A 21,181-nucleotide genomic window follows, 5' to 3' on the forward strand; every position below is an offset into this window, starting at 1 on the left:
CCACCGGCTGATGCCTTTTGGCAAGAGTTGATATAAAAAAATAATCACAAAATCGCCTTGAATCTTGAATATTCATGGATATTTTTTTCTGGGAAACCCCATTTTTTTTTATTTTTGGGGAGAAAGGAATAATCCATATTGTGCCTTTTTTTTTTTAGGGGGAACCCCCCATCCTTTTGCTATCGTTTCATTCCTGCCGAGCCGCCCCTTGTTGCTGCCTCCGCCAACCGCATCCAAACCCCCGTTTTGGGGGAATTTTGAAGACGCAGGATAACTTTTCTTCACCGGAGCCCTCGTTCCCGCACCGATGCCTTCAAATCTCCGCAATGAATCCCTTGGAAAACTGGGAAATAAACCACTCAACCCTTAAAACACCAATAATGCGCTGCGCCGACCCAGTTAGGGCTGGAAAAACCCCTCACCTTGCAGCAAATATTTGCTGTTTTTTTAAATTATTACTTTAAAGGACTGGGATTCGGGGGAGAAAACATCCCTGCTGCGCTCTGGGGACCGCGCCGCCTTCCCCGGCATCCCGCACGCTGGAAATAATCTGAATTAATTCTATTTTTTTTTGGCCAAGGTGATGGTGGAAAAATCATCCAGGTGATGAAATAAGCATTGAAACCGCAGTTGGGCTGCGGGACCGTCGGCTGGAGGAATTAATAAGGAGTCGGAGGAAACTCTTGGGAGGCAAAAGCTAATTCTAATTTTTAACCCCCCCCATCCCTTATAAATAACGCCGGGGTTATTTATTAAGGAGGGATTAAGGTGGCGGGGATGCGGAGAGGAGCAGGAGGGATTCCCAGGGTAAATCCTGGCTGCAGCCCTGCTGCGATATTATGGATTATTTTTTTTCCCAGCCCCTATATGTAAGAAAAAAGGAAAAAGGGGGTCGGTGGGAGGGGGCGGAGGATGCTTTAGCCGGGGCTCGCTCCCCGGGGGCTGGCAGCCGTCCCCGCCAGCTGCGACCTGTCACTCCGTCGCGGCGGCTAAAAATAAACAAAATAAAGCCCGCGAGTTGCCAGCTTGGTAGGCGCGGGGTCGGGCTGGGTTTAGCAGATGGCTCTGCTCTTCTGCCTTTATTTAGATCCGGCTCTATTTATTTTTCCTCCCCGCCCGGGTTGGGAGGGAGACGGGGCTGAACCGCGGCTGCCGGTGCTGCCTCGAGCTGTTGGCAGGCGGCAGGATGAGGACCCGGCAGCTCTTCTGGGCTTTAAATCCCTATTTCCAAGGATGATGTGGCATCCCTACATCCTTCTTGGATCATATTGCATCCCCGCGTCCTTCTGGGATTATTCTGCATCCCCTTTTCTGCCATCCACCGCTGCTCCGGGGGCATCTCCCCATAGGCAGCCCCTTCCCACCGGCTTTTCCCCCATCCCATGGGATGCATTTTGCTACCGGGATGCTCCTACCGCCGATAGCAGTTTTACTATGAAAAATTATGCAAAATAACCATTTTTTTTCTTAATTTAGCAAGACCCAATTAAAGGTGGGGGCGGGTTGTTTTGGAGAGCCGGTCGTTCTCCTCGGCGGCAGCCGTGCTCGCAGCCGGAAAAATAACCAGCCCTGGGACAAATCGGGCTGATGGGAGCTTATGTCAACTGTCAAAATGGGAAGTGACCTTCTCCCGCCCCGCTGGCGGGATAAAATCGGGACTGAGCCGCAGGGCCCGGCTTCGCACCGTCCTCCCGCTCCCCTCTCCGAATGCGGAAGCCGTCGGATTACTGGAAGAGCGGAGCAAACTGGTTTTTGGCTAAAACCATCAGCATTGCCTTGCTGGGTTTATTTTACCCAGGTGTTATTATTTCCTCCTTGCTTTGCTTTTTTTTTGTTTTTGGAGGCATCGCTGCAGAAATATGGCTTATGGTCCTCCGCTCCGTCGCGTCTCCTGGTGGGGCTGAGTTACGGTGGATTTATGGCTTGGTTGGCATCGCATCCGTAGGGATAAAACCCGGAGCTTGCGAAATGGGGAGAGAAGGGAATCGCCTGCTCCCACGCTAATGGGAAGCAGATTAGGTGACACGCGAGAGCAGCCTGGGCTGCCAACCGCTTTCTGTTTCGGGGCTGGGAAAAGAGTTCAAGGAAGAGGGGAAAAAAAAAAGTGTCCCAGGTCCTCTTCCCAAATAAATCCCTATTAATGTGTTTACGGAGGCAACGGGCTGGTTGCAAAAGTGGCTGGAAGAGGATGTTTGCGGTGGTAACGCAGGTCAAGGAGGGGAAGAGGAGGTTTATTTTTATTTTTTATGGCTGGGAAAGGGTCGGATGGGTTTTAGCTCCGTGCTGGGGGGGGCAGAGTGGGTTTTCAGTGGGATATATGTATATATATATGTGTATATATATATAGGCCCTGGAGCTGTATGGCTTGCTGCAAACCCCCGTGGGGCAATTGAACCCACACTGCGCTGCAGCTCGAAGAGGTTTTGGCACAGAGGGAATAAATAGATCCATTTTTTGGGATCATCCTGGGACTGTGCATCCCCTATATCCCCCTCCCAGGGGAAATAACGGTCCAGGCGAGGGAGAAATGGTCTCTGGGGGTGGTGGTGGGGGGTCATGGCTCTTTGGAGCAGCGTGGTGGCATCCGTCGTGCGCTGGTTGCTGCTTCCAAATCAGCAGTTTGGCCCCGTTTTGCTCGTTGCAGCCTCTTGGGCATCGTTTCTCTCCGCCGCATCGTCCCTCGGGCACAGGGGTCCCCGCTCCGTCCTTCCTCTTCCTCTTGGCGACCTTTCAGGGCATCGTGCCGGGCGTCTCTGGTTACCGGAGCAGATGAGCTATCGATCACAAGGAGGATGCTTGGTGCTTCCCGCCCTCCGAGACCTTCAAGCTTGATGCTCGGAGCTGGATTTGCCGTGCACGGGATAAATTTGCCGTGCGTGGGATAGGTTTGCCATGCACGGGCTGGATTTGCCGTGCCAACGGGGACCTGGGAGGAGCATTTCTGCTTCCTTGCAAGGTTTTGCAGCAGCCGGAGCTGGGTCCATCCCACCTGGGGTCTCCCCACGTTGCCTCCTCTCCCGGGAATGGATTTGGAGGGGCTGATCTCCCCTCTCAACCCATTTTTCCTTCTCTCCCGTAGGAAAGCCTCGGGGAAGGGCCCAGGTGGAGCATCCCGACCCCCTGCGCCATGGCTTCCTCCGAGCTGCCCCCCCACCCCGCAGTAGGTACTGTCAACCCACCAGAGCTGGGGGGGGGTGTTCTTTTTTTGGGGGGACACCCAGCCTTGTGCAGAAAGTGGGGTGCATCACCGGGGGGGTATCCTACGCATCCCCATCGGAGCCTCCCGGGGTCGTAAAAACACAAAGGGCTGTTGCGTCTTGCAGGTTTTTTGGGGGTGATGCTCTCCTCTGTCCCCCCACATCCCTCCCTCCGTCCCCCACATCCCTCCCTCCTTGCTGGGGTACAGCAGCACCGTGGGGGGACACCGGGTGACACTGTTTCTGCTCACAGGTGACCATCTCGCCCCAGAGACCCCCAGCCCCTTGCCCCACGGGGAGGAGGACCTCGGCGAAGCCTTCGATTTTGAGGACAGCGAGGAAGAGGAGGAGGAGGAGGAAGAAGAAGACTCGACGGCCGAGCCGAGCGGCGAAGCGGTCCTCCGGGCACCCCCTCGCAGGCGGCGTGCTGCCAGCTCCGGCGTCGGTGAGGAGGGCAGGCGGGGGGTCCCCGATGTCCCCACCGTGTCCCCTTTGGGTGCCCAGGGTGGCAGCGCTGCGAGCCTGGGTGCCAACGCTGTTTCTCTTTGCTTTTCCTCCCCGCAGACGGGTTGGTGCCAGAGACCCAGGAAGGGTACGTGGGGTTTTGGGGGGGGGTTTGGGGGGATTTGAGTCCCTTGAAGGAGAAAGCACAGCTGTGGGGTTTGTCGTTCCCCATTTGGCATGTCACAGCCTGACGCCGTGCCTCAGTTTCCCCAGCTTCTCCACATTGCTTGCGAAAGGGGCTGCAAGCAGGAGAGCCCCGGGGTTTTGGGGTGCACCCTGCAGCCCTGGGAAGCTGTGGGGGCTTTGGGTACCATCGGGGGTCCGTGGTTAACTGGGACGGGTGTTCGAAGGGGGCTGGGGTTCGCCCCAGCTGCAGATTTGGGGGGAAAAGATGCAAATTTGGCTGCAAGAAGAGCTCGTCCCCCCCCAGCGGAGCATGCAGGGGGTGCAACGAGAGGGGCAGGACCCCCACCAGGGATGGGGACCCTCTCCCTGTGCTCCCTGATGCTGGTGCATCCTCCTGCCCTCCAGCAGCACACGGGCTGAGGCTAAAAAAGCTGCTTTTGGGTCTTTTGCATAGTGGCCCTAAAAGCCGGGTGACCCCAAATGCACGAAGAAGCAGATGTGCGATGGGGGGGACGGGAGTGCAAGCTTTGTTCCGTGCTTGTGAACCCCTGTAAGAGGAACGGGGGGGCGATGGGGAGGGGTGAGGGGGCTAGGTGCACCTGATCCCGGGGGGTTTGCACCCCGGGGTGCTCCCTGACCCCCTTCCCCGCAGGCTGCCGGCGGGGGTGCGCAATGGGGAGGCTGGAGGAGACCCCCACATCGGTGCCCAGACCTGGAAGAGGAAAAGCGGCCGCCGAGGTGGGTTAAAATGCTGGGAAAAATCCCCTGCCAAGGCTTGGGAAGGATTTCTCCATCCTGGCTTGATCCTCGGGTACTGACTTGAGTCCCTGGGGGGGTTTTTTGTCCCCCCCAAAGGTGATTTCTTCGAGTTCCCAGCGGTGGAGGATGACGTGATCTACGACGATGTCCCCTGTGAAACCCTCGACGCCGAGCAGGACGGTAGGGACCCCCGGGGTTCCCCAGGGACCACGAGCCCATTTTCCAGCCAGGCAGACTGAGGCACGCTCCAGGAGGGAGACGCTCATCCTAGAAGAGGATGCAGAGGGCGGGGAATAACCCTGGGAAAACCGCTGGGATTTGGGAGCGATGAAGGCAGATGTGCTCCTGGAGGGGTTGCAAGACCCTGAGGATATGGGGCATCTGCTGTGGGTCCCTGGAGAGGGGAAGTTGCCTTTCTGGAAGGCAAAGGAGCTGGTTTTTGCTTGCCAGGCCCGGGGACGGGGCGCAGCCTGATCTACGAGGAGGTGCAGCGCGGCGAGGGGCCGCGGGCGGGCGAGGATTTGGGCTGGAGCTCCAGCGAGTTCGAGAGCTACAGCGAGGATTCGGGCGAGGAAACCAAGCCGGAGGCTGAGCCGGCCAAGCAGCGGGCGTCCTTCCAGCCCAAGGTAATGCTTGAATTTATTTTTTTATTATTATTTTCCTTTCTTTTCCCTGGGTTTGCTTGTATAAAGGCACTGGAGCACCAAGCCTGGCTGCTCCCGCGGACGTGAAGCAGAGGATGCTGCGGTTCCCGGGGTCATGCGGTGCAAAGCCAGTCCGAAACTTCGGTGGTTTCATTTCTTTCTTTTTTCTTCCTTGCCCCTTTTTTTTTTTTCTCCTTTCCTTTTGTACTTCGGCATTGCTGGAGCATGGCTGCTGCCTTTCCCTGCGCTTGCTCCCTTCCCCGCTCGAGCAAAGCCAGACTTTTTGGGAAGATGCTGCCTGTACTGTGCTGCTTTGGGATGATTTCTCCTCCTCTTTTTTTTTTTGGCTGCTTACCTGGATCTCTTCTCTGCCTCCTCTCGCCTCCTCTGCCTTCTCCTCCCGCCTGGTTTGCTTTGGGCTCAGCTTTCTCCAGACCTGAATAGACTAAAGGAGAGATACGCCAGGACTAAGAGGGACATCCTGGCTTTAAGAGTTGGGGGGAGAGACATGCAGGAGCTGAAGCAGAAGTACGATTGGAAGGTACTGTCCCTCCTCCGTCCCACGTCCCTTGTCCCCCAAATTTCCCAGGGCGGGGAGAAAAAAAAAATCCCCTCCCGGAGTTTGTCTAGGCTGAATTCATCCCATTTTATCCCCCAGAAAAGAAAAAAAAGAGTTAAGCATCGCGAAGCTGCCTCTCGTGTCCATCTGTCTTGCAGCTCCCCGTCCTCCAGCTGCCCAAACCATTTGCTTTTTGGGTGTTGTTTCTTTTTTTTAAGGGGCGTTTGGACCAAGCGAGGTTGCCCGCGGGCTAGATGGATCTGAGAAGGTTTTTCCCCCTGATACAGGGTGGAAATCAGGTGGGGAAGGAGATTCCTGGGAGGTGTAGAAATTTAGTGCAAAGCTTTTCCCAGTCCCAAACCATCCAGGTTGGCAGTTTATGGCCAGTTTGGGCTGGGACGGCGATGCTGACGTCAGCTTGGGCTAAAAACGCTGCGATTTGAGGTGTGAAAGGCCAACACTCCCCACCCTTTGCCCTCTCGCACATAAAACCCCGGCTGAGAGGAGGGGATGGATGCGCTCCTGCCTCCCTTCCCTCCCTCCTCTTCGCTTTCGCTGCATGCTCCCGCTTTGCCCACGCCTGCTTGCCTGCGGCCGTGTCCCTGCGGAGGGAGGAGGGATGCTGGAGCATCCTTCTTCCTCCGCCACGCGCCTCCTCTTCCTCCCCTTTGGGCTGCATGGGAAAATGGGGACGATGCTCAGAGGGGATGTCCCCAAGGGGATGGTACCGCTGCATCTGGATCCGAAATAGGGGACGATGCTCAGAGGGGATGTCCCCAAGGGGATGGTACCGCTGCATCTGGATCCGAAATAGGGGACGATGCTCAGAGGGGATGTCCCCAAGGGGATGGTACCGCTGCATCTGGATCCGAAATAGGGGACGATGCTTGGAGGGGATGTCCCCAAGGGGATGGTACCGCTGCATCCGGATCCGAAATGGGGGACAATGCTCAGAGGGGATGTCCCCAAGGGGGTGGCACCGCTGTATCTGGACCCAAAATGGGGGACGATGCTCAGAGGCGACGTCCCCAAGGAGATGGCACTGCTGTGTCCGGACCTGAAATGGGGTCCCGGTGCTGCCTCGAGCCTCCTGGTCCCTCTCGTCCCCTTGCCCAGATGACCCAGCTGATGAAAGCGGCCAAAAGCGGCACCAAGGATGGTTTGGAGAAGACCAAGATTGCGGTGATGAGGAAGGTGACATTTCTGCACCGGAAAGAAGCACCGGGTAAGTGGGGAACGGCCCCCCTTGTTCTTGACAGCCAAAAAAAAGCCTTTTGGAGGGTATTTTTTGGAAAAAATCATTATGAATCCTTATGGCTTTCAGCTTTTCCTTTTGTTGATTTATTTTCTGCGTTTTAAGCTCTTATTTGATTTTTTTTACTCTTTGCATGCCGGTGCAAGCTCGATCAGTTTGGCTCCCTCCTTGCTCCAAGGACCCATGTCCTTTTGGGAGCAGGACAGCCACCCCACCCCACCAGCACCTATGGGTGCCCTCCTTGGACACAGAGCGGGATCTGCCCTGAAATACCGATTTTGGGGTGTTTTCCTAACCCTCCCGCTGTCGTGTAGGGGATGGGGAGCGGAGGAGGAGGGCGGCGGAGGCGGAAAAACAGCCGCCTGCCCGCTGGAGCTCGAGGGTCTCCCTGGAGCATCACGGGGGAGGTAGGATCCCGGTGGGCGGCCTCATGGCTCGGCCGGGGCTGCCCGGGGGATCCAGTGTGTGTGTCCCGGCCTTGCTGCATGTCCCCGACGCGGCTTAGCCTCGCCGGGGTAGGGGCTTGAATGCTTTCGGGGTCCCCGGGGTGCTGGAGGGCATCCCATCCCTGGGGTTGCTGTAGAGCATCCCGTCTCCGGGGCATGGAGATGGGGTGAAGGAGCTCGCGGAGCCGGCAGCCAAGGGCGGCGATCCTCCCTGCCAAAATTAGGGAAGGAAAAAGGTCACCCGGCCGCCAGCGCCCTCCCCTCCAGCCCGGCCGGTCCTCCCCGTTACCGGCTATTTATAGGCAAAGGGGATGGGGATGGGGCGGCCGTAGCGGGGCGTTGTGGCCATGTGGAAGAAGGTGTCCTTGCATTGCGACGCCGCCTTGGCTCACTCACCCTCCTCCTCCTCAGCTGCTTCGGCCTCGGGTAAGGGATCACCGTGCTGGGCAGCGGGCGCTCGCCTCTCGCCTTCCCCGTTTTCTTCTGCGTGCTGCTTTTGGCTCCTTTTCCCCCCGCCCAGTTTACCTGCTCGCACCCACCCTTGGAGCGAGAACGGGGGCCTTTTCCCCCAACCAGTGTGGTTTTTTGGGGACGGGGACCCTTTTTGTCCCCTCCCCATGGGGACCTGGCTCTGTCCCCGCTCACAGCCTGACTCATGCTGGTGTCCGGTGACAGTGGCCGGAGCTTGGGGACAGACAGGCGATGCTGGGAGGACGCTGGGCTCCATCTCCGCTTGCAGCTCCCAACCCAAATGCAGCCCCCGCAGCATCCCAGCCAAGCAGCTGAGGGGGCTGCGGGCTTTTCTTTAGACCAAAAAAAGTCTAAAATTGGGGGTTTTGGGCATTTGGTTGGTTTTTTTCCCCTGCAGGGGACTCGGAGGAGGAGGACACGGGTTTCCTGGAGGTCACAGTCTCCGACATGAAGCACCCGCCGCCGGAGCTGGGCCCCATGCCCGAGGGGCTGAGCCCGCAGCAGGTCGGTGTGGGGCGGTTTGGGGGTTCAGGGGGGGTTTGGAGGGAGGCAGGGCTTCCCCTTGGTCCCGTGATTGAGCAACCGGGAAAAGAGCGAGTCAGCAGAAAACGATGCCGCTGCGTTAGCACTTCTGCAGCACGCTGTGCCCACGTTGCCCCCCCCACCCCAGTCCTATTTTTCGGGGTGGGGGGGACGCCACGGCTGAGCCCCGGCATCATTGCAGGTGGTACGGCGACACATCCTGGGATCCATCGTGCAGAGCGAGCGGAGCTACGTGGACTCCCTGAAACGCATCCTGCAGGTGGGGGACCCCTTTTTTTGGGGCGTTCTGGGGGGGGGGGGGGTGTGTGCAGGGATGTGGGGATGCTGACGCACCGGCATCTCCCACAGGATTACAGGAACCCGCTGATGGAGATGGAGCCGAAGGTGCTGAGCGCTCGGAAGTGCCAGGTGGTGTTTTTTCGCCTGAAGGAGATCCTGCAGTGCCACTCCATGTTCCAGATCGCCCTCGCCTCCCGCGTGGCCGAGTGGGACTCGGCGGAGAAGATCGGGGACCTCTTCGTGGCCTCGGTAGGAGGAAAAGTCGGGGGACCGCTGCCAAACCTCCCCCTTGACCCCTCTCAATGATAGCGGTGGGGGGGGAGTTGAAGGATTTAAGTGATGCAGCCTCAACCTGGGGTACCACCAGCATCCTCAGCATCACTCCAAAAATACATGAGCACCCCCATGCTTTGCCGGCCCCTCTTTTTGGGGGAGCCCCACGCCATCGCGGCTCTCCTCCTGCCCTCTTCCCAGTTCTCCAAGTCGATGGTGCTGGATGTCTACAGCGACTACGTCAACAACTTCACCACTGCCATGTCCCTCATCAAGAAGGCTTGTCTCACCAAACCTGCCTTCCTCGACTTCCTCAAGGTCAGCAGGACCCAAAAGTGGACTCATGGTGCTGCCCGTCACCACTATGGGTGAAAACTCCTCTTTTTCTGCTTTTCTTCCCCCTGCAGAAGAGGCAGATGGCCAGCGCCGACCGGGTCACGCTCTACGGGCTGATGGTGAAGCCCATCCAGAGGTTCCCCCAGTTCATCCTGCTCCTGCAGGTACGGGTGAGAGGTGCCTGCACCCACCTTGCTTTGCACCCTATTTTTTGCAGCCTGGGTGCTACTGGCAAGAGTTTAGGAAGGGACGTGGTTTTGGATTGGGAGCTTGGTTGCAGCTTTGGGGACTTTCCCAAGGATCATCTTGCAAGCTTTGATTTCGGAGGTGCTGAAAGCACTTCCAATTGTATCATCCCCAACGGGACTGATTTTACCGGGGTGGCTTTTGTCCCCCATCCTTTCCCCCACCCCAGGACATGCTAAAAAACACCCCCAAGGGCCACGCGGACCGCCTGTCCCTCCAGCTGGCCCTCACCGAGCTGGAGACGTTGGCGGAGAAGCTCAACGAGCAGAAGCGCTTGGCCGACCAAGTCGCCGAAATCCAGCAGCTCAGCAAGAGCATCAGCGACCGCAGCAGCCTCAACAAGGTGGGTCCTTCAGCCTCATGTCCTCATCCTCGTGATGGGTGGAGTTTGGAGCTGGTGGTTGAGCTTTGCAGCTTCCACCTTATTCTCTGCATTGGGGGTTCCAGGAAGGCAGGATCCCTGTTTTCTTCGAAATGACGTTGAGCAAAAGCAAATCTTGAGGCTGGCATGGGGAAATTCCCCTCCAGGGGCAAACAAGGATGAGCTGCTTTGTCTCATCTGCCTGATTTTGCAACCATCGGTGGCCAAAAAAAAAAACCAACCCTAAATGAAGCTATTGCAACATATTCTTGGCTGGGGATGGCCGTGGTGGCAGAAACTGCAGTGGGGGCACCCGCCAGCTCTGCCCTGGTATCAGGATTTAGGGTCGGGGATGAAAAGAGACCCAAAAGGACCTGCAAAAGGACCACGTTGGTTTTTCAGTGCTCTGCTGTCTTGGTGGTTGGACATAGAGGGCACAAAGGGTTTTTGCCTTGTGCAGCCTCAGAGTATGTTGCACGGCCGTCTCTGCAGAGCTTGGGGCCGTGCGTGGTCCCGGTTGGAGGAAAATCCTTGCAATAAGGAAAAAGCAACCCAAATTTGGGGGCAGGAGGCTTGCAAGAGCCCCTAAACTGAGCCCCCCCTCCTGCTCCATCCCCTTTGCAGCTGCTGAGTTCGGGGCAGCGGCAGCTCCTGCTCTGTGAGACGCTGACGGAGACGGTGTACGGCGACCGGGGACAGCTCATCAAGTCGAAGGAACGGAAGGTTTTCCTCCTCAACGACATGCTGGTCTGCGCCAACATCAACTTCAAGTACGTGCCGGCGGCCCCAGACCCCCAAATCACTTTGCAAAGCATCAATGTAGCGACCTTCCCCCTTCCCCACCTATATTTTGGGCTGAGTGCGTTTTGCTAGCTCTACCCCGAAGGCTTTTAAAACCACCCCACCTTGCTTTGGAAGGGGAGCCCACCTGGTTTGGGGTTGCTTTGCCCCCTACTTTTGGCATGCCTCCATGCAAAGCCTCCATCCCCTGGTGCTGTGGGGTCCTGGAACCGGTGCGGGGTCCGGGAACTTGCTGGGACCTCAGGGCTTGGTGGAGGTTGACGCTGCAAAGGGGAAAACCCTCCTTGAGCTCCCCATAATACCTCTTTATTAATCATTTTTCCCCTCTTCCAGGCCGGTGAACCCCGGGTAGGTGCCGAGCGTGGTCTGCTGTGGTTGCGTGCCCCACGTTTGGGGGTGCAGCATGCACCGGTGCACGGCATGGGGTTGCAAATGGGGGGAGCGACACGCATTTTGCAAGGGCTTGCGGGGCAAGCCGTGGTGCCTGCTGATTTATTTACATATATTTTTTGCATCCTCCCCTGGCAGATGCCAGCTGGAAATTAGCAGCCTGGTGCCCCTGGGTCCCAAATACGTGGTGAAGTGGAGCACGGCCCTCCCGCAGGTACAGGTGGTGGAGGTGGGGCAGGAGAGCAGTGCCTACGACAAGGACAACGTCGTCATCCACAACGCTGGCGCCAAGAAGCACGTGCCGGCCGGGCAGTCTTCGCACAGTGAGCACCCATCCCTTGATCCGCTGTTGGGCTGGTTTCGGTGGGGTGGGATGGAGCATCCTCCATGGACCTCCTTTCTCCATTTCTCCACCCAAGATAAAGTCTATCTGGGGCCACCGCGGCTGTTCCAGGAGCTGCAGGACCTGCAGAAGGACCTGGCGGTGGTGGAGCAGATCACCCTTCTCATCAGCACCTTGCACGGCACCTACCAGGTACCTACATTCCAAAGTGTGGCCAAACTCATGATTTGGGTAGAACCAAGCTTGGGCGCTTAGCACTAACCATGTGGTTCCTCGGGGACCGCTGGACACCTCATCCTCCTGAGCTCCATGGATGAAATGTGGGGATGATTCAGGCTTGGTTTGGAGGCACTTCCATGATTTATGACTTTTCCCCCAGAACCTGAACATGACGGTGGCCCAGGACTGGTGCTTGGCCTTGCAGAGGATGATGAAGGTGAAGGAGGAGGAGATCCACTCCGCCAACAAGTGCCGCCTCCGTCTCCTGCTGCCTGGGAAGCCAGACAAGTGAGTTTGCAGATCATGGGTGGGCTCTTCCCACCCTGGGGAGGAGGAGGAGGAGGCTGAAGACCCAACCTGGTGATGCTTTCCTTATGCAGGTCTGGCCGTCCCATCAGCGTCATGGTGGTCTTCATCACTCCAAACCCCCTGAGCAAGATCTCCTGGGTGAACCGCCTGCACTTGGCCAAGATAGGACTGCGTGAGTAGCCCTGCGGCGTGTTGCTTGCCATCACCCTTGCTTTGAAAACCCAAATTTGGGAGCAGAAGGGGAGTTTGCTTTGCCCCGAGCATCCCGACACGAAACGGGGCAGGGGCAAAAACTCGGAGCAAGGTGATGGAGAACCTTTTGGGGGTTTGCATGCTGGAATGATGGGAATCGGTCATTCTGGCTCAAAATGCTTTGCGTTTTGCTGCTCTCGGGTGGCATCCCCAGGACAGTGTCGCGTGGTGATGGATTTCTGTTGGCTCTCGTGCCAACAGAGATGGGGCTGACACGTCTTCTGTGAAAAGGGATGAATAAGCAAGGGAGGAGCCGCCCCTCCTGTGACTTCCCTATCCCTATTCCTATTTAACTCCACCAGCCGCTGCAGAAGAAAAAAAAAAAGAAGTTTAATGGAAAAAAGAAAAAAAAAAAAACTTGAAATTCTATTTGAGTGCTCAGATCCCCCCGGGCTGGAATGATTTTTGATTCTCTTGTTTTTAACAGTTTGTGTTGGGTTGTTTTGGTTTTCTTTTAATCTGGGATGCCTGGGGGATAATCCTGTATCCACAAGTTGGAAATGAAAACACATTAAAGCCTAATGTGAAGAAACACATTAGGGTGGGGGGTTTTCCCCCCCTTTTTTAATATATATATATATTGTTTGGGTTTGGGGCCTTTTTTTGCTGCTGCTCGAGGCAGTTGCTTGGCTGCGTGCTGTGATGGGGTGCAATAGTTAGGAGGAAAAGGGTGAGATGTGCCCCAGGTCCGCAGATGATGGTGATTTGGGGTTGGAGATGAGAGCCTTGCACCCCAAATTACTAATTTTGGGGTCCCATTGGGGAAGGGAGAGATGCTGGGGGGTGTCTCGGCCGTCCTTGATCTCCTCTTCTCGCTGCAGGGGAGGAGAACCAGCCGGGCTGGCTCTGTCCCGACGAAGACAAGAAGAGCAAAGCTCCTTTCTGGTGCCCCATCCTTTCTTGCCACATGCCCGCCTTTTCCTCCAAGGCCCTCGATCTGCAGGTAAGAGCGATGGCCAACCTCTTCTCCAACCCCCCCAATACCTCCTTCCTCTTTACATCCATCATTTTTGGGGAATAAAGACAGAAATCCCACGGTGGGTGGGCTGGATGGGATGGCCAAGTTGGTTGCAAAGGCAGAAATTGGTGCCATCCATCCTGGAAATTTGAAAATACAGGCTGGGCTTTGGCTGGATCCTGATTTTTGGGGCGTGCACCGATACCCTGCACACGTTGGGGTAAGTTGGGGGTGTCATGGACCCCCCCCATACCCCGGTCTCTCCCCCAGCTCGGCGCCGCGGTGCACAACCCCGTGCAGTCCTCGCTGCTGGGCTTCTCCGCCGTCAGCACCTCACTGCCGCAGGGCTACCTCTGGGTGAGCAAAACGGCCCCAAAACGGGGCAAAAACCGCTGGGTTTGGGTCACGCTGGCTGCAAACCCCCTCTCCGGTGCTCATGGCTGGTGCTAACACCCATTTTCTGGCCCCCACAGGTTGGGGGGGGCCAGGAAGGCGCAGGGGGGCAGGTGGAGATCTTCTCCCTCAACCGCGCCGTGCCACGGACGGTGAAGTCCTTCCCGGTGGCTTCGCCGGTGCTGTGCATGGAGTACATCCCCGAGACGGGCCAGGGGGAACCGTCAGGCACCCAGGAACCCCGACCGACCACCGAACAGCCCCCCGCATCCCCGCATCCCACCGTGTGCTTGGGGTTGCGGGACGGCAGGTGAGCCCTCATCTTCTGCATCCTTTGGTGCAATCACCAGCACCCAACCTTGACGAGAGGACCGGCACGATCTCCTGCATCTCTTTTTCCCCCCGTTCCCTCCCCAGCATCGCGGTCTACGGCAGCGTGGACACGGGGACGCAGTGCTTGTTGACCTGTAAAAGCCCGGGCATGCAACCCGTCCTCTGCTTGAAGCACAGCCCCGAGTACCTGTTTGCGGGGTTGCAGGATGGGACCGTGGCCGCCTACCCCAGGAGCAACGGTGAGGGCACCCCCGCGCACGCTTTCGGACAGGCTTTTGGGTGGGCCACCCTAAAAAACAGGGAGCAGGAGGTTCTTCAAGCCGGCAAGGTGTGCTGGCTGCTAAAATGGTGGTAAAAATAACCATTTTCCTTTTTTTCCCCCCCATTATTTCGTCCCCCTCCCTTGCAGCCCGGGGGGGCGAGGGGGGGAAATTGCTATTTTGCATTGCCAGGGTGAATGCGAGAGGGGCTCGGTTTGGGGGAAAACATGTGGAAAATGGTCCTGGTGAGGGGTTGATACCGCAGCAAAGGGTTTGCTTGGAGGGCGGTCGCGCTCGGGAGCTGCGGGAAGGGTCCAATGCCGGGATGCACAAGGACCCCTTAGAGTTTTTTGGCTTCAAAGAAAAAAAAAAAAATCACCTTTTTGGTGCTATAAACCAAGCTGATTCCCTCCAAACCCCATCCGTGCAAAAGCCCTCTCCTTTATTAGCTTGATTTTGGGTTTATTTTCCCCGGCTCCCGCTCCTTCCTCGCCTGGGCTGTTAAATACCTTCGCTTCATCGCTAGAGGGGAGGAAAGAGCCTCAAATAATGTGCTGCGTTGGCCTATTTTTGGACAAAACCACCCATTTGCTCTGAGATAACCTGCAGCGAGCAGCACCCAGGCCAGCCCAGAGCCAGTAAAGCCACTTAAATTGCGTTTTGGGGTGCTGCGCGTCCCCTTTCCCACCTTATAGCGACCGTTCAAGGCAATTAATGAAGTGGCTTTAATTTAATCTCGATTGCACAAATGCACATCGAAGGTAGCAAGCTGCTGGCAGGGCTGCGGGGTGGGGCTTTTAATCTTATCCCCATCTTTTTGGAAGGAAAAAGCTTTCCCAAAATAGCTCGTTTTTAGGTGGAAAATTAGGATTCGCTGAAAAGCGGCTCGGTTGCAAACTCCTGCCGATGGGAGCAGAGGTCCGAGCACCCAAAGGGCTCTTTTATCCCTTGGATCTTGTGGTTTTAGTTAAAAAAAAAATTGTTTTGGAAATAAGAGAAGGAGAGCAATTATCTATTGAAGCTGCTCAGCCGCCGGTGGTGGGGAATTCATCCAAATCCAGACTGGATGCTGTTCACAGGGACGCTCCAGATCGGCCCTGGATGAATCGGTGCTGAAGTGTTGCTTCAAGAGCAAATAAATTAAAAAAAAAAAAAAGGGGGGGGGTGGAATTTTTGGCTTTTGCAGCGAGGAATGTGCCCGAGCATTGCAGGTGGCCGGTTGTTTGCTGCTAAAAAACCTGCTTGCACGGGGGCAAAGGGGCTTTGGGGGGGGTTGAGGCTGGGGGTGCGAGCTCCCCCCCGTCCTTTTGGATGTGGCATTAAGATGCTCGGAGGCATCCTGGGTGACACTGGGGACACGAGCGGTTTGCGGCCGACCCCAGCAGCCGTTTAGGGTGGTTTCAGCTGCATCAAAAGATGCTTTTTTTTTTGTTTTGCTGAGCATCTTCTTGCCCCCCCCACCCCACCCCATCCCCGCATCTCTGCTCTAGGGGGGCTGTGGGAGCCGGCGGAGCAGCCCACCCGCCTGGCCGTGGGTACCGGCCCCGTGCGAGCCCTCCTGACGCTGGATGAGACCCTCTGGGCCAGCTGTGCCAACCAGGTCACCGTCCTCGATGCCACCAGCCTCCGCGCCCAGGTAGGGAGCATTGCCGGGACCCCCCCGCTGCATCCGCGGGGAGACGCAGCAGTGGCTTTGGGGGGGGTCACGCTGGTTTGAGCCGCAAAGGATGCACGTGCATGGGCACGTTTTTGCCCATGCAATGCCCAAACCAACCCTTTATCGCTGCTTTTTGCTGTCTTTCATCACTTTTGGGTCCTTTCCTTCCAATATCGGGTCATAGGAGGAGGATGCTGAGACATCTCCCGCAGCTGCAAAAACAGGGAATGCTGAATAGTTTCTTTTTTTTAATAAAAAAACACCTTTCTCTCACCTTTTAATTTTCACATTTAGTGCCCAAACTTAGTTTGCATGTATTAGCTGTCGTAAATCTAGCCTAACGGCGGTGCCGAGGATGAATAATGCATCGGGGACTGGATTTGTTTTCAGTCTCCGATTTTATTTATGACAGGAGCCGGGTGGGAATTTTTGCAGAAGAAAAGTGATGGGGGAGGGGAAAAAAAATAGGGTGGGGGATGCTGGAGGATGGTGTAAATAGTATTTGATGGAGAGCTGTGTAATAGGGTCTTGGGTCTGCCCGGATGGGACCGGTGGCTTGGGAATAAACCCTCAGGGAATAAATGCCATATGGAGTCGGGAACAAGGTGGGGATCACCTAAAAGCCTCTATCCGCCCCCATTTTGTGCAAGCTTTTTGAGGAGATGCTGTATGCCGGTCCTCTCTGGGAAGGGGCTCAATACCCGCTCCTCTTTTTTTTATATAAAGCAATTTTTAAAGCAAAAAAATAAGGTTTCAAAGCCATAGAAGAAATGAAGGCGAAGTCGCTGCGTGCAGGTTTCTCCCCCAGTGATTTAATCCTTCGATATGAGTTTTTATGTTGGGAAATCTGCAGCAAGGGCAATTTTTTTGCTGCAAAAAGGTATTTTTCCTGGAGTTTGCCTCCCGCGTCTGATAGGGAAATGCTCCGGCAGGGAGCTTGGGAAGCAGATGGACCGGTCCGTGATCCCCAAATAGCTCTTGCAGGGGGGGCTGAGCCTTTAATTGCTGATTTTGGGGGTTGGAGGGAAGCAGGAAGGTCGTGTCCCATCTTGGGATGGGTTTTACAGATGCATCTAGTCTGGGAAATAAGTCTTTTAAAGAAGAAAAAAAAAAAAACCCTGGAGGGGTGGGAAAGGCTGCATTATCATCAAAAAAACGTCCAAGAGGGGTTTGGAGATGGGCTGGGTTCAGTGTCCTCTGCCCAAGCCAGAGCTGGTGAGGAGGAACAGGACCTCGAGATCACTCTGGTCCCCTCCCCGCACAGCTTTGCAGCCCTGAAGCAGCTCCTGGAGAGAGCCCGAGCTAGCGGCAATTTTGGGGAGTAACCCTTTGATTTCCTTCTTGCAATTCCCCTTTTGGCAGCAAACCTTCGAGGCCCACCCGGACGCGGAGGCCAGCGTCACGCACATGATCAAGGCGGGCAGCGGGGTCTGGATGGCCTTTTCCTCCGGCTCCTCCATCCGCCTCTTCCACACGGAGACGCTGGAGCATCTGCAGGAGATCAACATCGCCACCAAGACCACCTTCGTCCTGCCGGGTGAGCTCCCCTTTCCCCCCAGCTCTTAATTGCAATTAATGGGCAAGTTGGGGCATCACCCCCTGGATGTTTTGCTTTGCTTTATGGCTGTGCTGATTTGCAGAGAAACCGTGCAAGGAATTTATCTGGTTAACGGTGTAAAGGTTTGAGCTTGGACCTCTGGGGTTTCCCCTCGTTGACTGCGGAGATGGAGCTGGTGGCATCTCTGCACCTGCGCGTGTATCCGTGCATCCCATCTTTGCCCCTCTGCTCCTGTGCGTCCGCCTTATCTGTGCACACCATCCTTGCACCCGTGCGTTCATCTGTGCACCCCATCTTTGCATCTGCCCACCCCATTCTTGCACCCATCTTTGCATCTGCCCACCCCATCCTTGCACCCATCTTTGCACTTGTGCATGCATCCACATATCCCATCTTTGCACCTCTGTGCACCCCATCCTTGCACCCCATCTTTTGCACTTGTGTGCATCCTTGCATACATCCACGCACCCCATCTTTGCACTGTGTGTGCATCCTTGCACCCATCTTCATCCCCATGCGTGCATCTGTGCACCCCATCCTTGCACTGTGTGCATCCCTGCACCCCATCCTTGCACCCCATCTTTTGCACTTGTGTGCATCCTTGCATGCGTCCACGCGCCCCATCTTTGCACTGTGTGTGCATCCTTGCACCCATCTTCATCCCCATGCGTGCATCCGTACATCCCATCTTTGCACCTGTGCGTGCACCTTATCCGTGCACCCCATCCTTGCACGTGTGTGCGTCCTTGCACCCCATCTTTGTGCCCATACATTCTTGCACGCATCCATGCACCCTCTCTTTGCACTGTGCGTGCATCCTTGCACCCCATCCTTGCACCCGTGCATGCATCCATGCATGCACCCCACTGCCATTGCCCAGTGCACCCCTTATTTCCCCGCCTCACCGTCTAGCACCGTCTCCCAGCCGTGTCCACCCATCCGGCTCAGCCGCCCCGGGCTTGCAAGGTTGTCTCCTGCCTTGTTCCAGCTACAGAGCGACATAATTGCGTAATTAGTTATAAGCATGATACTCATGTAAGTCGCTTTTTCCTTTTTTTTTTTTTTTAGGGCATGTTAAAATATTTATCACTTCCTTTTCTTGCTGGGCGAGTGAGCGTTGGGTATTAATGCGTTTTTGAACTCGCGCTCCCTCATCCTTTTTAACTCGACAGGTCATTAATAAAGTCCTCCCGGAGAAACCGGAGTTGCATCTCCGCAGATATATTGCTTCGCTGAGTCCGACGTCGCGCAGCGCTAAGTCCCGGCGATAAAATATTCATTTGCCATTAGAAGTCTCACTTTTTTTTCTCTCTTTTTCCTTTTTTTTTATTTATATTTTTAGCGCTCTCCCTGGCACGGAGACCTCCGTGCAAAGATGCTGCTTGCTTTTGGGGGGGTTCTGGAGTGCGTTCCCCATGAAAAACCCGCTGGCGATGGGTTATCTGGCAAGACGCTGCTGCAAAATCATCCCTCACCCTCTTTTTTTTTTTTCCCCCCCTCCTGCAGGTCAAAAGCACGTCCGTGTCACCAGCCTCCTCATCTGCCAGGGTTCGCTCTGGGTGGGCACCGACCAGGGCATCATCGTGCTGCTGCCCGTGCCCCGTTTGGAGGGCATCCCCAAAATCACCGGTGAGCACCCCAAAAACACCCCCTCCCTACGTGGTTGCAACCTTATGTTTGGGCTCATTTTTAGCAAAACCCCTCTTTCTTTTTCGGCAGGGAAAGGCATGGTGTCCCTCAACGGGCACGGTGGCCCCGTGGAGTTTTTGGCGGTGGCGTTGAGCACCCTGGCCCCCGACGTGCTAAAGGGCGACCAGGAGGAGGAAGAGGAGGGTGAGGAAGAGAAACCCCCAGAGCTGGACGGTCCCCCGCCTCGGGAAATGAGAAAAAAAGGGATTTTATTGCAATATCGCCTCCGATCCACCTCCCACCTCCCCGGGCAGCTGCTATCGGTGCGGGAAGCGCCGGTCGGCAGCACGCCGGCACACACCGAGGAGGACGGCTCCATCTACGAGATGGCTGATGACCCTGACGTCTGGGTGCGGAGCCGACCCTGCGCCCGTGATACCCCACGCAAGGAGATCTCCTCTGTGGCCATCATCTCGGGGGGTCGGGGTTACCGTAACTTCAACGCCGAATCGCCGCGCCGGGGCGGCGATGCCGACAGCACCCTGCTCATCTGGCAGGTCCCGCTGATGCTATAGCACCCTGGGACTCCCCCACCCACCTGGCACCTACCTCAAAAAGCCACCCAAAAGCTGCCGGGGGTGGTCCTGCCCTGGGTGCATCACCCTTTATTTTTTTTAAGGAGGAAAAAACTGAAAAATAAGCTTTTTTTCCCCCAAAACCAGCTTTGTGCATGGGGAGAGGGGAGTTTTTTAACGGCGGGAACGGCGACCTCCCTGCGGGCTTTGGAGGTGCCGGCTCTTCGGCCGAAGGCGTCTGTGTGTCTGCGTGTGAATATATATATATAAAAAAAATATATATATATAAATATGATGTATATTATTACCTGTATAAAGAAGGAATCTGTATATATTGGGGCACTTGAAGATGCAGAAATAGTGGTAGGAGCACTCAGTGGGTGCCGGCTGCGCCGAAATGGGGATTTTGCTGAAATAGCCGGTTTTTGACTGTGAATTTGAGGATATTTGGTACAAAAATCCCCTGTTTTTGGGAGCTGAGTACGTGTGGTTTCTGGAGGAGAGAAAATTTTGGAAGCGTGGAAATAAATCCTATAGGAATCGGCGTGTTTCCTTGCAGTATTTTGTAACCTGGTTTGGTTTTGGGTGCAGATGTTTTCTTTCCCTTGCTTCGGCAACAACATCCCAAGGGATTAATATACCCCCCCCTTGGAGCTGCACATGTTCAAAAATCAATAGGAAGCCCCAAAATGCCCTTTCCCCCCCCCAGAAATGGTGTGGGATGGAGGGGAAAATGGGCAGAAGGATGTACCCCATCACCTGCATCTCTGGTAGTCAAGGCTCTCTCCATCCTCGACGGAGAAACCCGGGGCCAGGGAGGTGGAAACTTGTCCGAGGACTAAATCAATTTATAATGCGATCCTCTAACCGGCTTCAATTTGATTTTCATTTGTAGCATTACAATTATCAGATTGATATTCCCGACCGCTCAACCTTGAAATGGGACGGCGCGGCTCCTGCTGCTGGGGAGCGAAGATTATCCGCCATGCACCGATTTCTGAGTATTTTTCTAATTAGCCATCAAATGTGCTTTGCTGGGTTTTTCTTTCTTTGCCCTTAAAGTCTTTTCTGATTAAGTTTTCTCCCCATCTCAGCTGCATGAAACAGTATGAAGAGGGTGGCGAAATCTCCAGACCAGCCGTGCAGCGTGCCGCAGCCGAAGGACCACGAGCATCCTCGCGAGCATCAGTGATGCCTATGGGAATGGTGTCAAGGAGCTCGTGGCTTTTTTCCACCTGTTTTTCCTATTTTCCTTTGTGATTTTGCCACCTTTGGGATCGGCGTGTGGGAAAGCAGGTGCTTCTAGAGGGATATTGCCCCATGGCATGGTAGGGAGTTCCCATGCTATGTGATTGCAACCGCACAGTTAAAAATATATATATTTTTTTAATTGCAATGCTGTCTGTAACACCAACAGTGGAGTTTGCACTTTTTTTAGCGAGGGAGTGTTAGAAAAACAATCTGTGGGACCGCAGATGCCGTCCGTCCCTACAGGCTGTCCCGCC

General features: G+C 55.6%; 1 protein-coding gene across 2 annotated transcripts; it reads left to right on the forward strand.

Annotated features, from left to right (window-relative positions):
* Nucleotides 1-3,127: 3,127 nt before the first annotated feature.
* On the forward strand, nucleotides 3,128-20,205 carry ARHGEF10L (Rho guanine nucleotide exchange factor 10 like). 2 transcript variants are annotated; one of them, XM_059830123.1, is made up of 27 exons: nucleotides 3,128-3,164; nucleotides 3,451-3,642; nucleotides 3,762-3,789; nucleotides 4,480-4,565; nucleotides 4,683-4,766; nucleotides 5,037-5,212; nucleotides 5,655-5,771; nucleotides 6,906-7,014; nucleotides 8,359-8,465; nucleotides 8,686-8,763; nucleotides 8,853-9,032; nucleotides 9,258-9,374; nucleotides 9,464-9,556; nucleotides 9,808-9,981; nucleotides 10,624-10,769; nucleotides 11,329-11,513; nucleotides 11,610-11,725; nucleotides 11,913-12,040; nucleotides 12,133-12,233; nucleotides 13,135-13,256; nucleotides 13,542-13,628; nucleotides 13,745-13,974; nucleotides 14,082-14,236; nucleotides 15,748-15,893; nucleotides 17,277-17,451; nucleotides 18,979-19,101; nucleotides 19,192-20,205. In XM_059830123.1, exons 1-27 carry the CDS (start codon nucleotides 3,128-3,130, stop codon nucleotides 19,674-19,676), a joined length of 3,777 nt encoding a protein of 1,258 aa, XP_059686106.1. In that variant the 3' UTR covers nucleotides 19,677-20,205. The 2 variants fall into 2 exon arrangements, with proteins under 2 accessions (XP_059686106.1, XP_059686107.1); XM_059830124.1 differs by lacking the exons at nucleotides 3,128-3,164; nucleotides 3,451-3,642; nucleotides 5,655-5,771 and having other exon boundaries at nucleotides 3,780-3,789.
* The last annotated feature ends 976 nt before the right edge of the window (nucleotides 20,206-21,181 follow it).

This window comes from Gavia stellata, chromosome 27 (genome assembly GCF_030936135.1).
Source record: "Gavia stellata isolate bGavSte3 chromosome 27, bGavSte3.hap2, whole genome shotgun sequence".
NCBI classification, from domain to species: domain Eukaryota; kingdom Metazoa; phylum Chordata; class Aves; order Gaviiformes; family Gaviidae; genus Gavia; species Gavia stellata.

Coding starts and splice junctions, on each gene's coding strand:
- ARHGEF10L (XM_059830123.1), top strand. CDS start 3,128: ATGGCTTCCTCCGAGCTGCCCCCCCACCCCGCAGTAG. Junction 3,643..3,761: donor TGCTGCCAGCTCCGGCGTCG/GTGAGGAGGGCA, acceptor TCCTCCCCGCAG/ACGGGTTGGTGCCAGAGACC. Junction 9,982..10,623: donor ACCGCAGCAGCCTCAACAAG/GTGGGTCCTTCA, acceptor TCCCCTTTGCAG/CTGCTGAGTTCGGGGCAGCG.